At 40.4% G+C, this 15491-nt stretch overlaps 1 protein-coding gene across 1 annotated transcript; it reads left to right on the plus strand.

Moving 5' to 3' along the window:
• The first annotated feature begins 1134 nt into the window (after positions 1-1134).
• On the plus strand, positions 1135-5069 carry aicda (activation-induced cytidine deaminase). Its single transcript, XM_056476046.1, has 5 exons — positions 1135-1154; positions 2403-2568; positions 2696-2975; positions 3055-3170; positions 4882-5069. Exons 1-5 carry the CDS (start codon positions 1135-1137, stop codon positions 4930-4932), a joined length of 633 nt encoding a protein of 210 aa, XP_056332021.1. The 3' UTR covers positions 4933-5069.
• Positions 5070-15491: the final 10422 nt, after the last annotated feature.

The following is a 15491-nucleotide window of genomic DNA, read 5'->3' on the forward strand; positions in this document are numbered from 1 at the left end:
TTAGTAGAATTAACTTTTAGTAAATTTTGAGTTAACTACACTCATTTCATTTGATAAAGTTGACTTTTGGGTTTTACAGTGTACAATAAAAATGATTTATTTCTTGGATTTACTACATTTTTTTAGGGCAAGTGGTTGCAAACCATCTATATTTGCTAAATTTAAACAAACAAATTAAGTTGAACATGCCTAAATTTAATTTGTTTGCTTAAATTCAGCCCATATACCTTATGTAAGCAATCACTCACCTTAAATAAATTTGGTCAATCCAATTAATATTTTTTTCAGTTTCATATAATTACCTAAAGAGTACATATACCTATTGAAAAGTTGACAACATTCATTCATTCAACATTCTCCTTCGGCTTAGTCCCTTAATTGTCAAGTTGTGAGTAATTTTGTTTGGAAAAATCCTCAAGGACTGTCTCTCTGGGGGTTGTGGTGACCCCCTGTAGTAAAACGAGCTCTTTCCCCCCTCTTTTAATTCCCTGTGGGAATAACTAAACAAGTGGAAAGGGTGTGGATGGAGAACGTCTGAGCAAAAGAGAAGGTATATGGGAGTGTTTGGTTTGTTTTTTTGGATTTGTGTGGGAAAAATGAAGCCGAGGGTTCCCTAAATGGGTGCAAGAGATCTGGAATTTTCCAACTGGCTTTGGTTATGCTGTTGGCAGCAATTTCTGACGCACATTCTGGAGCAAAAAAAGGTTAGAAAACACGTCAAATGCGCAAGAGACTAATATGTGGTTAGAACAAGGTCAAGTGCTATTGTAGAAACTCGGAAAATAATAAACAGTTTAAAAAAAGAAAGATGATGATAAATTCATGCATGCTTTATGCCAACCACATTCTGACTTCAATGCCTTCTGTTTGATTCTCTCATTTACATTGCCAAGTGTGTGCAACCAACTCTTTTACATATCTCCCTAAACATCACATGCACAGATTATTGAGTCGTAACATAGTGTAAATGCACCCAAACAGGTTTGAAAATCATTTTCACCCAATCAGGAACCCTCTTTCTTACAGCTATATGAGCTTGTCATGCTTTTCTATACCTCCCTCTTCCTCAGCCCATTTTTAAACTCTCACTGACTTTCGGGTGACTAAATGAGTTAGCAAGTTTCGACTTTCGGAATGATCTGCAAGCTGGACAGGTAAGCGAAAACAAAACAAGTGATAGTGAGAGACAAGGGGGATTTTGTTTCTACATTATGCAGCTATAATTAGCTATATATATATATATATATATATATATATATATATATATATATATATATATATATATATATATAAGCTATATATATAAGCTATATATATATAAACATTAGAATTGAAGAAAATATACATGTAAGATGTTATTTTTAATGAAGGAATAAATCAATGCATTGATTACATTATTTTGTGAGTGCAATGAACTTTTTGAAGATGTTCTCCAGTTTCAGAAAGAGTAAATTGAAACTCATGGTTATTAGTGTGAATGGCTGAGTGATTGTGAGACTGTTTTGGTGCACGTTGCTTAGCGGTTTATTTATAAATGCACTAAATTCAACCGACCATTGATGACGGCTGCCATCCCAGTCATCCTGAAATATGTGATAACTACAAAACGCTGTAGACAGGTGTGAGTTTCTGAATTATTCAGTTTTGATATTATTGATGTGCACGAGTTCCCTGTGATCAGATTTTATCTGAGCAATTTGTTTAGGTAATATTTCATTAGTTGAAAACGATTGCATTCAATTGTATTGCATTAAAAAAAAATTATAAAATAAAAGTTGCAGATTTGCTACATTTTAATGAAATATTTATTTCATATTTTAATAAACTTATTTGATTTGACTGTACATTTAAATGTATTGCAAGATTGTAGATTCATTTTTATTCATACATTAGAATATATGAATAGAGTTTTTATTCACATATAATAGAAGAGTACTAAAACATTGCATTTTGATTGTATTATTGTTATTATTGTAATGTACTTTTTACATTTTGAATTTTTTTGTCTTCTTATGGGTCATTTCAATGCAATCACTTTGAATTACCATTGTATGTGATTTTTTTTGGTAATACTTTACTATGATGGTCCATTTAAATATTAGTAGACTGTCTGCTTAATATCTGTTAATATTGCTCCTTCAACAGACATTTAACTTACCATAAGGAACTTAGCAAGTACGTGTCAACTTACACTAACACTAACCCAAACCCCAACCTAACAGTCTACTTATATTCTAATGAAAATTAGTTGGCATGTAGATGCAATGTAGCTTAAATTCAACACACAAACCATCAAAATAAAGTGTGACCTTTTTTTTTTTGCAGAATAGTCTACCTATAAATTAATTTTTTATTATGACAGCAGTCTAAAATGAATAACAAAATACAATATTTTGCTCCAGTGTGCTCATGACCCAGAAGAAATTCATCTTCCACTATAAGAACGTGCGCTGGGCTCGAGGGAGACACGAAACCTACCTTTGTTTTGTAGTAAAAAGACGCATCGGCCCTGATTCCCTCTCTTTTGACTTTGGACACCTGCGCAATCGCTCCGGATGCCATGTAGAGGTGAGGAAGAGATGAACTGATAAAGAAATGACCAGCTATTAATATACGAGTATTATTCTAAAGATAGCCACTTCCCTCTTTCTCTCTCTCTATCTGATGGTTTTTCTCCCTCCTGTTTCTCCTCCAGCTGCTCTTTCTGCGTCACTTGGGTGCATTGTGTCCGGGCCTGAGCGCTTCCAGCGTGGACGGTGCAAGATTGTGTTACTCAGTGACCTGGTTCTGTTCCTGGTCGCCCTGCTCTAAATGCGCTCAACAGCTCGCCCACTTCCTGTCGCAGACACCCAATCTGAGGCTGAGGATCTTTGTGTCACGTCTGTACTTCTGTGATGAAGAGGACAGCGTGGAGAGAGAAGGTCTGCGACACCTGAAGAGGGCAGGAGTTCAGATCTCGGTCATGACTTATAAAGGTAAACAAAGGGGCATGGCTTATGCTGTATTGGTTATGCGGTGAATATCTATTTGAACATTTCCTGTTCCTGTTTCTAGACTTTTTCTACTGCTGGCAAACGTTTGTCGCGCGGAGGGAGCGGAGTTTTAAAGCCTGGGATGATCTTCATCAAAACTCTGTCCGGCTTGTACGAAAACTCAATCGGATTCTGCAGGTTACGACTTTTTCTATATATTTTTTAAATGCGGTCTGAGTCTTTAAAACGAAATCCCAAGAATGTGGTGAATAATAACTGATTATCAATATAAAGGTCTGTTTACACCAAGAATGTTTTATAGAATTGAAATGAATGAAATATAGCAGGAACTATATTGACGTCCAATGGCAGCCATGCACTGACCACACGCCAGCTATAGGTGGAGTGGAGAGATAGTGATAGAGCCAGTTCAGTGGATGGGGATGGTTGGGAGGCCATGATAGGTAAGGGCTGATAATAGGAATTAGGCCAGGACTCTGTTATGCTGTTATGGTGGCTTGAGAAAGCCAACATACTGTTATACTATATAAACTATAAAAATTATAAAATTCTTCTTCTTCCGTCTTCTTCTTCCTCTTCTTAGACTATTTTAAGAACGCATTTCCTTCTAGACCGTTCATACTACAACCTCCAAACTAACTCCAAACTATACTGAATTAAGTTGATTTATCTTTTCCAACTGATCCGACATACGGTTTTCCTAAAACTGACCCGGAAATTCAGAAGTCCCATTGACCTAACATTGGACCAAACTTTGTGACCTCATAACTTTGTACCAGACTGTCATACAGACGTAAGCTTGGGCTCATTTAACTCAGACTGGCAATCACTGATGACCTTTTAACACCCTAGCAACCACTTATGGCACCTTAGCAACTACCCCATAGACTTCCATTGTAAAAAAAAAAACTGCTAAAAAAAAGTATTTTTATTATACTCTATATTTTTTTATTTTAAAAACATATGTGAAAGTATGAACGTATGAAAGTATGAAAATCTTATATTGTTGTAATTAGTGTGTAAAAAACACACAGTGACTGCTAGCCAGTTTTCAGGAAAACATGACACAGTGGGGTTAGTTGTAACAGGGTGTTACACACTGTTAGACACAAATTAAACAAACAAAAAATGTTAAATTTTGAGTTTAATGTTGAGAACTTTTTAAATAAAGAAATGTTTTTTAATAGAAAATATTTTTTAAATAGAAAAAAAATTGTATTGCTAATAATGCAAATAAATGCGTTGTATAATAATGGATAATAATGCAAATAAATTCAAATGTGTTTTTACAATAAACAAAATAAATAAATAAACCTACTGTGCTATGTACAAAAAAATGAGCCAATTACCGAGGAAAAATAGCTCCAATTTAAAGTAAACTGAATTTAAATTAATTGTGTGAAATCTGCCTTTATAAGCATGTGTTACAACTAACCCTCTGACTGTTACAACTTGCCCCGCAGGTGGGGTAAATAGTAACATTTTTACTCCTGGAACTTTTGGCAATACTGCACAGAAATCATAGGTCCGGCGATCACACTTTCAGTGGTCAAGGCAGATATACTGTAGGCAGATCTAGCCTACCAATAGACACCTTATTTGTTCAAAAGACACTTTTTTGTCTAAAACAGGTGTTAGTGACCCCTTTGTACACTTTATAATCCCTTCATGAGAAGTTTGAAATATCGTTCTTGGTGTGAACGGGTCTTAATATGACATGGTATTGATATGGCCATTTCAAAAATAACTAACAACAACAAATTAAAAATTCATGTGAAAGTGTCTTCTCTTGATTTTGCTTGATTTTGGGGTAGTTATTCATATTCTACTATATATAAATAATGATGTCGTTGTCATTTTGCTTAATTACCTTTTTTTCTCACTATAGCCTTGCGAGACTGAAGATCTGAGGGATGTTTTTGCTCTCCTTGGGTTATGATGACAAATATGAGACTTACAAATCAATGAACACTGAGATATGACCTGAATGGGATGAAGAGAAATGGTGCTGTTATTACCTGAGACTTGAATCCTTTGACTTGAATTTGACTGTATTCTGATCTTGTACTGTATGTACTGTAGCATTAACGTAATTATTGTGAACATTAAAAAATCTAAACTTTTACGTGATTTTAACATAAACATTTTTGTTTTTCTGTGTGAAATGAGTATGAGATATACTTTTTTTGTAGTGATGTAACAATTCACTGTGAACTGGTTAAAAATCAATTCAAATATGTGACGATTCAAAAAGGTAGAAATGTTGAACGAATCACGATACATTTTTAAAAAAAGAGGGGGCGCTGTTTACACAAGCGCAAATTCGCTTGACCTTCACATCAGCGGCGAGCAAGAGGTGTGGCGGCAAAGTAAAATGACAGCGGTGAAGTGCGCCAGACAAACACAAACTGTGTGTAAATACTGCAAAAAGACGTTTACTTAAACTAACAGAACAAATAATGTGATGATCATAAACTATCAGCACAGTGAAAAACTACCGTCACAGACGTCTATATGCAAAAAAAAAACTATTAATAAGACAAACCACATGCACCGGATGATTTGCAGCTCCACTTGCTCCATAGACTGTAAAAGATATGGACGTAGTATCCGTGACATCACCCATAGGTTTCTGAAGAACGCAAAAGAAGCTACAAGTAGGCGTGGCCAACTGTCACTATTTCGTTCTTGCGTCATCACACCGACCGTGGGATACCTGTCACGATCATAACTCCCAGATCGCTGGATCTACAAATCCGCCATTCATGGACTACATATTCATACATGCACTCCGTTCACACACACACGCTTCCTCATTTCCACTGATTAGACTCCCATAGCTGTTGCAGCTTCTAGACTGATTACACACACCATTTACACTCTCACTTCCATTGCCGAGACTTGTTAGCTGTATAAGTGACATTACAACGCGTTTCTCCAGGTCTTGTTTCTCCGTGTTTTGATCTTTGCCTTGTTTACTTTTCCCATTGTCTGCCGCCTGCCTTCTGACCTCTCGCCTGTTACTTTTGACCACGATTCTGGACTTCCTTTATACATCTGTTTGCACCTGTGTTGACCATTGATTCCCTGACTTCGAATAAACCTGCAAGTGGATCCTAAACTTCAGCTGTCTCTGTCACTCCCCGTGTTACAGAAGACTCGGCCATACTATGGGTCCAGCAGGAGCTCAACTCATGCGTCTTTGTCAGGGAGATCGAAGACTATGTTGAGGACTTTATTCAGGTAGCCCACCTAACATCTATGAACAATTTGTGCTTGATGATATTTTTCCATGGTGGGTTATCTGAGCCACTTTATTTAGGCATGCCACTGTACGAACCCCACTGGACATTAGAAAAGTACATAGATTTGTCACTATAAATGAGTGGGTCCCCCTTCACTGTAGGAGAGGTGGAGGAAACTCCTAAATGTTTTTTGGGGGAGGGCAGTGTACAGCATGACCAGGTGACAACAGGGCTTGCTATACACTTCACCAAGACAGTAATGCTAGCATCACCATCTCTCCAGCCTACGATACATCCTCCAGATCACAAGATGGCCGCTTCCAGTCCTCCAGCGCACAAGATGGCCGCTTCCAGTCCTCCAGCGCACAAGATGGCTGCTTCCAGTTCTCCAGCGCACAAGATGGCCGCTTCCAGTCCTCCAGCTCACAAGATGGCCGCTTCCAGTCCTCCAGCTCACTAGATGGCCTCTTCCAGTCCTCCAGCTCACTAGATGGCCTCTTCCAGTCCCCCAACTCACAAGATGGCCACTCCCAGTCCTCCAGCTCACAAGATGGCTGCTCCCAGTCCTCCAGCTCACAAGATGGCTGCTCCCAGTCCTCCAGCACACAAGATGGCTTCCTGTCCCGAGTCTGTTCCTGTTGCTGAAAGACCATCGCCAGAGCCACTACTGCCAGTGCTGCCAGAGCCACTGCCAGAGCCGCCACTAGAGCTGCCAGAGTCGACACCGCCGCCACTAGAGCTGCCAGAGTCAACGCCACTGCCACTAGAGCTGCCAGAGTCGCCGCCGCCGCCACTAGAGCTGCCAGAGTCACCGCCGCCACTAGAGCTGCCAGAGTCGCCGCCGCCGCCGCCACTAGAGCTGCCAGAGCCGCTGCCACTAGAGCTGCCAGAGCCGCTGCCACTAGAGCTGCCAGAGCCGCCGCCGCCACTAGAGCTGCCAGAGCCGCTGCCACTAGAGCTGCCAGAGCCGCCGCCTCTAGAACTACCAGATCTTCCAGAGCTGCCAGAGCCTCAGTCACCTCCAGAGCTGCCAGAGCCTCAGTCACCTCCAGAGCAGCCAGATCCTCAGTCACCCGCCTGAGTTTTCTGAATGGCTACCGCCGCCTGAGCTTCCTGAAAGGCCACTGCCGCCTGAACTTCCTGAATGGCTGCCGCCACCTGCGCTTCCTGAATGGTCGCCGCCGCCACCTGCGCTTCCTGAATGGCCGCCGCCGCCTGAGTTTCCTGAATGGCCGCCGCCTGAGCTTCCTGAATGGTCGCCGCCTGAGCTTTCTGAATGGCCGCTGACGCCTGAGTTTCCTGAATGGCTGCCGCCGCCTGAGCTTTCTGAATGGTCGCCGCCGCCTGAGTTTCCTGAATGGCCGCCGCCTGAGCTTCCTGAATGGTCGCCGCCTGAGCTTTCTGAATGGCTGCCGCCACCTGAGCTTCCTGAATGGTTGCCGCCACCTAAGCTTCCTGAATGGTCGCCGCCTGAGCTTCTTGAATGGTTGCCACCGCCACCTGAGTTTCCTGAATGGCTGCCACCGCCGCCTGCGCTTCCTGAATGGCCGCTGACGCCTGAGTTTCCTGAATGGCTGCCGCCGCCGCCGCCTGAGCTTTCTGAATGGTCGCCGCCTGCGCTTCCTGAATGGCTGCCTGCGCTTCCTGAATGGCCGCCGCCGCCACCTGCGCTTCCTGAATGGCCGCCGCCTGAGCTTCCTGAATGGCCGCCGCCTGAGCTTCCTGAATGGCCGCCACCTGAGCTTCCTGAATGGCCGCCGCCTCAGCTTCCTGAATGGCCGCCAGAGCTGCCAGAGCCACTGCCGCCACCAGAGCTGCCACAGCTGCCAGAGCTGCTGCCGCCGCCGCCTGAGTTTTCTGAATGGCTACCGCCGCCTGAGCTTCCTGAAAGGCCACTGCCGCCTGCGCTTCCTGAATGGCTGCCGCCACCTGCGCTTCCTGAATGGTCGCCGCCGCCACCTGCGCTTCCTGAATGGCCGCCGCCGCCTGAGTTTCCTGAATGGCCGCCGCCTGAGCTTCCTGAATGGTCGCCGCCTGAGCTTTCTGAATGGCTGCCGCCACCTGAGCTTCCTGAATGGCTGCCGCCACCTAAGCTTCCTGAATGGTCGCCGCCTGAGCTTCTTGAATGGTTGCCACCGCCACCTGAGTTTCCTGAATGGCTGCCACCGCCGCCTGCGCTTCCTGAATGGCCGCTGACGCCTGAGCTTCCTGAATGGCTGCCGCCGCCGCCGCCTGAGCTTTCTGAATGGTCGCCGCCGCCTGAGTTTCCTGAATGGCCGCCGCCTGAGCTTCCTGAATGGTCGCCGCCTGAGCTTTCTGAATGGCTGCCGCCACCTGAGCTTCCTGAATGGCTGCCGCCACCTAAGCTTCCTGAATGGTCGCTGCCTGAGATTCTTGAATGGTTGCCACCGCCACCTGAGTTTCCTGAATGGCTGCCACTGCCGCCTGCGCTTCCTGAATGGCCGCTGATGCTTGAGTTTCCTAAATGGCTGCCGCCGCCGCCTGAGCTTTCTGAATGGTCGCCGCCTGCGCTTCCTGAATGGCTGCCTGCGCTTCCTGAATGGCCGCCGCCGCCACCTGCGCTTCCTGAATGGCCGCCGCCTGAGCTTCCTGAATGGCCGCCGCCTGAGCTTCCTGAATGGCCGCCGCCTGAGCTTCCTGAATGGCCGCAGCCTGAGCTTCCTGAATGGCCGCCGCCTGAGCTTTCTGAATGGCCGCCGCCTCAGCTTCCTGAATGGCCGCCGCCTGCGCTTTCAGAACGGTCGCCGCCTGAGCTTTCTGAATGGTGGACGCGGCCACCTGCGTTTCCCGAATGGTCACCGATGTCTGCTGAAAGTAAGGCTCCAGGCTCTCTACAGCTCCATGATCCAGGCCCACTGCAGCTCCATGCTCCAGGCCCTCCAGAGCTCCACTCTCCAGATCTTCCGCAGCTCCACTCTCCAGGCCCTCCACAGCTCCACTCTCCAGGCCCTCCGCAGCTCCATGCTCCAGCCCCTCCTCAGCCCCATGCTTTAGGTACGCCTCCGCTGCATGGTCCTGGCCCTCCATCCCTCCCCCTGCTCCGCCTCCGCTCCACCTCCCGCCTGAACAGTATTAGGAGTGTCTGGAAGCCACTCCTTAGAGGGGGGGCTCTGTCACGATCATCAGCGATCATAACTCCCAGATCGCTGGATCTCACACACAAACACGCATGGACTACAAATCCGCCATTCATGGACTACATATTCATACATGCACTCCGTTCACACACACACGCTTCCTCATTTTCACTGATTACACTTGCACCAGCTGAGGATTGTCAGAGACTGATTACACACACGATTTAAACCACACACACTCTCACTTCCATTGCCGAGTCTTGTTAGCTGTATAAGTGACATTACAATGCGTTTCTCCAGGTCTTGTTTCTCCGTGTTTTGATCTTTGCCTTGTTTACTTTTCCCATTGTCTGCCGCCTGCCTTCTGACCTCTCGCCTGTTACTTTTGACCACGATTCTGGACTGCCTTTATACATCTGTTTGCACCTGTGTTGACCATTGATTCCCTGACTTCGAATAAACCTGCAAGTGGATCCTAAACTTCAGTTGTCTCTGTCACTCCCCGTGTTACAATACCAAACAAGGGCAAAGAGGCGGAGTGTGAGCAGAGCTACAGACGCCTGCTAGCATTTTGCTTAGACTGGCTTTTCTTTGGGAGAAACGCTTAATACTTTATTACCTGTGACTGTTTATGTTCTGACCACTTGTGCTGGGTTGTAACTATATTAATAAAGTTTTTAGTCCTTTAAAAACACTGTTGTAACACATTGAGCCACCAAGTATTGTTTTTATGATGTTTTTCTACAGGACAAAAACGCTAATTTCTTCCAAATACTTCAGATATAGTCTGTGATATTAAATGCAAGGATATTGATGAAATCCAGGCATAACACTGTATGACAACATTTCAGACGACTGTTCTGTAGCCTACAGCTAATCAATCTGTCAGATTCTGGAGTGCTCTCAAGTTTTAAAGACAATTATAAATGATAAATGATCTTAAAAAAAACAAATACATTTATAGATATGGTATAAGTATATAGTTTTACTCACCTGGGAAACGTGAATGGTTTGTGAGCACAATTAAGTGCACAAAGCATGCCATATCATCTGGATAGTTGTAAGAAATAATTCCAAAAGGCAATTGACTGTGTAAAGCCACATAAAACAACACAAAAATACAATGTATATGCCGAGCTCAGCGGCTAATCAGCCGGAATCAGCTGAGGTGAAGTGACGGTGACCAGCGAGACCTAGCTGTCACTCAAGTGGCCACACCCTTAATTATGTAGACTTAATATAAACTAAATGGATGAGTTATAAAAAAAATTCGCCCCCTCACAGTTGTCATAAAGGGTAATATTAGCTATCTGAACCAAAATTGTTCTTTGTACCTGACTGTAAACACCTCTTCTTTCTGCTGTACAGTTGGCTGTTTTAAGAGTGAGCTCAATAGAAATACTACAAATAATATTACATTATTTTTACCCTATCCTTTTCACACTGATTCTTATATTAATTAATTATACAAGTAATATTAATTATTCACCTTTATAATCATGTTCAACTCCTGTCTCTCTCCTTCTATATAATTAATAATTTTATAGGCCAGTCCCCTTTATCAGAGGACCCATCGACCACCTCTGTACACATTGCTTTCTAGTTTAGGAAAGGCTTGCCTCTCCACACCAACCATCTTAGTCCCCCGTGAAAGAGTTTTATTCAGCAGGGAACATTGTAAATGTGCAAAGATCTCAGAAAACATAGATATGCCTATATTTCTTTTTAAAAATGTAAAATCCCAGTACATTTACAGTTTTAGGTTGTTTATATTAACAAGTCTTCCTTAGTTTCTATTATTACATTGTTTTTGTTTTTAAAATAGCAATTTAGTTATGGCAGAAAATATATTATTTTACAAAAAATGTGCAGCATTTAAGAAAAAAATGTAACCCTAAATTTGTTTCAATTAATCGTGACTAAATTGTGAGTTAGGTGAATCTTTACATACATTAGTTAGCAATATTTTATTTAGCAAGAATGCATTAAATTCACCATGAAGTGACAGTAAAGACAATTATTATTGTTTCCCTTTCTCATAAATGGCTTTTGTGTGTATCTAGAATATCTGTGTTAATTTTTAAGGATCTGAAGACTAGAACTGTGACTTTTAAAATTCAAAAAAGAAATGAATGAATACTACCAGTCAAAAGTTTGGGGTCTGTTTTATTTTATTTTTTTCATGTTTTTTTAAAGAAAATGATTGTGTTCTTCAAGGCGGCATTTATTAAATAAAAAATTGTTAAACTGTTAAAGATTTATTAAAATTTTAAATAACTGCTTTCTTATTGCATGTAGTTTCAAGTGAAATTATCATTCCAGTCACTATTGCTTTTATTACTATTACCATTAATAATAATAATATTAATAATAATAATAACAACAATAATTAATATTAGAGTGATTTCTGAAGGATCATGTGACTCTCAAGACTGGAGGAATGGTGGTGAAAATTCATCATTAAAATCATTGGAATAAATGATTAAATTAAATTATAAACTACTTCTGAACAGTTATTTTATAGTACAATAACATTTCACAATTTTACAATTGACCCTTCGCTAAGCCACACCTGAAAACCGCCACACACCAATAGTGGCTTAGCAACCATAGCTATGTGCAGGATGTCTGTCAAGCTTTCGAGTGAGGGAAACAAGCCAAAGTGTTGTGCATATGGATTGTGCAAATCATCCTAAAAGTTTGGACAGGGTGGTGTTTTTTTATTTTATTTTCCAAAACCTAAAACCCAAGGAGAGAAATGGCAGCATGGATCAAGCTGATTCGTACAAATTAGCCACTAAACTGACAAAACGTAAAATACTTACGTTTTCTCGTGAGATCAGGCTGAACATACTGACAGTTAATGTACATTGTTGTGCTAATATTTGGCACAAATCTATCAATTTCCCCTTTCAGGCCTTTTCTATGAATTAATTATGTAGGACTGCCCATGCATATTTCCTTGTCGGTTAGTTACGCTATATTTTATTGCACAACAATTAGTCTATCAGACTTTTTTGCTAAAAAAGAGAAATCGTGGTTTAATTAGTTATTATTAGATTATTTTTAAATTTCACATATCCCGCTGTGCATAAGCTGTTGAATGGTTAGCATATGAGTTGGCCTGACTATAACCTAGCTTCAATTTTGATTAAATTATTCTCTAATCGGTTGCGTAATAAGTCATGATTATACCCCTGTAATGCATGCTATAGTCCTTTTTTGCCTGGCTTTCTCAGATATCTCACCTGTTCGCCAAAAAGGACTATATATTCCTGGGAATGTGTGACACTGGCGCATATATATTGTAATAGATACATATATATTGTGCCAGGCACGGAAGCTTGACACACTGCAAAAAATGCTTTTCTTACTTAGATTTTTTGTCTTATTTCTAGTCCAAATACCTAAAAATTCTTAAATCAAGAAGAATTTTCTAGACAAGCAAAACATATTGTCTTGTTTTGAGAAATAATATGCCATATGTCAAAAGGAAAAACAAGATTATTTTGCTTACCCCATTGGCAGATTATTTTGCTTGTTTTAAGAAAAAACACTTAATTTCGGCATATCATTTCTAAAAATCAAGACAATATGTTTTGCTTGCCTAGAAAATGTTTCTTGATTTATGAATTTTTAGATATTTGGACAAGAAACAAAACAAAAAATTTAAGTAAGAAAAGCAATTTTTGCAGTGCAGGCGTGACAACAGTAAATAAGAAGGGCGGGGCTTAGCGAAGCGTCAATTTGTACTGTATTTTTGATGAGATAAATGCAGCTCTGGTGAGCAGGATAAGCTTATTTTAAAACATTTAAAAATCATACTGACCCCAAACTTTTGATCAGTAGTGTATTCTGAATTGTAATACTATTTCACAATATTATATACTGTAGAAGCATCCTCGTGAGCATAATATACTTTTTTTTGTATATAAAAAAATTCTTACCATTCTATTATGTTGATATTGCAGAGGTTGTCTAACATTGGTGCAATAAAAAAAATATAGTTTCAGTTATAATTTTTATGCATTAAAAAAAAATAAATAACAGCATTTAAGGCCTTAAGTTATAAAATTAAAAGTCAGCTTAAAAGCAAATAAAAATGTAATAAATTAGCATAACATTTTTAACATCAGTAGTGATTCTTTCGATGGCTTTGCAATGTAAATATCATAACATCAGCCAGGGGAAAACTGATGACCCTTCCTAACATCCTAAGTTGACTAAATTGGGTAAACCTCAGTATTAACATACAGCGGTTGTTTACACAGTGTATACATCATGTGCATTGTTGAGGTTGATATGTTCTGCGTGGGGGATTCAGGAAGCACAACGTTTATATATTTCTGCCCACTCTTTCTCCCATTTATTAACATGTCTTGTTTCCTGGACAGTGAGTGTACAGTAACTCTTGATACAAAAGCATGCAGGATGGCTCAAGGCCTTTAATGATGTTTATGCCAAATCATGGCTCTTCTATCCAAATGTCCTGGCAGAAATTGAGACTCGTCAGACTAGCCTAGCTTTTTTTTCCAATCTTCTATTGTCCAACATCAGTGAGCCTATGTCAATTCGTCACCTTAAAATTATAAATGCCGCGTTGCGTAAAAGTTGCGTTATTAACATTTTGGTATTAAATGACAACTTATTTTTATAATGGGATGTTTTTTTTTATAAGTTGTTTACATTTTAAGACTTTTTATTTAAAAAACAAATGGTACAAACAAACTATTTGCTATATGGAATGCAAAAACTTTGAAGCTCAATATCTCAAAATTATTCAAAATGCAGATAGAACCTTATAATTCCAAGGTGACGAATTGTAGCCATAGTTTGCAGATTTTTGATGGCAGGAGTGTCATTTGTGTTCTCTCCTTTTGCTACTTTAATTCATCTGCTTCAAAGTTCTTGTGTAGTGGGTGTTTGAGTAACTGTTGCCTTTCTATCAGCTCAAACCAGTATGGCCATTGTTCGAAATTGAGATGAAAATAGACTCTAATATCAACAAATTCAGCTTATTCTAGTAAATTTTCTAGAGCAATACAAATATCTGAATTTTTCTTGTCTGGTTTTTATAATACTTCATTGCTCAATCACAGATATGTAATCGTTTTCCTTTGTGTCCTTTGTGTTTTTTTCATGAATCTCGAAACCCAGAGGAATGTTACAGATATGTTTGCTGTTAGTTTCAGCAAACTTTGGGTTTTAGAGCTCAAGAAAGTGGAGCAGTATTTATTCAGGTTTAAAGATTACAAACCCAACCTGGACCAATCAGCTGTGATTAAAGTGGCATATATATTGTATATCTCCGGCGCCTAGAATGCAGCTCTGCACAGGAAGTTTAGCCAGAGGAGAAATGGTCATGCCTAACTGAGCCTGGTTTCTCTTAAGTTTTTTCCTTTACTTTCGTCAATTGGTGAGGTTTGTTCCTTGCCACTGTCGCCACTGGCTTGCTTGGTTTGGGACTTATGGAGCTGCGCATCGATGGATTTGCTCTTCAGTGTTTGGACTTTCAGCAGTAAAAATTAAACCGCACTGAACTGAACTAAATTGAACTTTAACTTTGAAAACTGGACTGACACAGTTTCAAATGCAATTCACTAGAACTTCTATGTTAAGCTGCTTTGACACAATCTACCCTGTAAAAGCGCTAAACAAATAAAGATGAATTTAATTGAACTGTACATGCTTTTATATTTTTTATATTAGGATATATCAATTATAATTATTGATATTTTATTTGATATATTCAAATACGTTTGTATTTTCAATTAATATTACTATTGTTTCTTGTTTGGTCTGGTCACAAAACCTCATCAACATCACAAGCAATATTCACAAGCATCTCTGTCACCTCATCTGCCTTTTTTATGTTTTCTGTACAGTAATATATTTATTTTGTCCATCACTGAGAAATAGGTATCCTATTGGGTAAATATCTCACCGGTTCTCATGTAATTAATGTAACATTTTAAATCATCAGAGTCATTTCTCTGAATTTATACAAAATTACTTCTGGGACGATCTGGGTGGTTGTCTGAACTCTTGCTCTCACTTTTCACACCAGGTGGGTAAAAGTCTTTCATTGTTCTTTATCATAGACACATACATTAGGTATTGCATATGGGCCCTGAGCATGCATCAATACTGCTGCA

This window comes from Danio aesculapii, chromosome 16 (assembly GCF_903798145.1).
Source record: "Danio aesculapii chromosome 16, fDanAes4.1, whole genome shotgun sequence".
Taxonomy (NCBI): Eukaryota; Metazoa; Chordata; class Actinopteri; order Cypriniformes; family Danionidae; genus Danio; species Danio aesculapii.

What these genes read in the sequence shown, in the direction of transcription:
- aicda (XM_056476046.1), top strand. Translation starts at nt 1,135, where the DNA reads ATGATCTGCAAGCTGGACAG. An exon ending in GCTCCGGATGCCATGTAGAG is followed by an intron (nt 2,569 to 2,695) that starts GTGAGGAAGAGA and finishes TTTCTCCTCCAG; the next exon opens with CTGCTCTTTCTGCGTCACTT. An exon ending in CTCGGTCATGACTTATAAAG is followed by an intron (nt 2,976 to 3,054) that starts GTAAACAAAGGG and finishes TCCTGTTTCTAG; the next exon opens with ACTTTTTCTACTGCTGGCAA.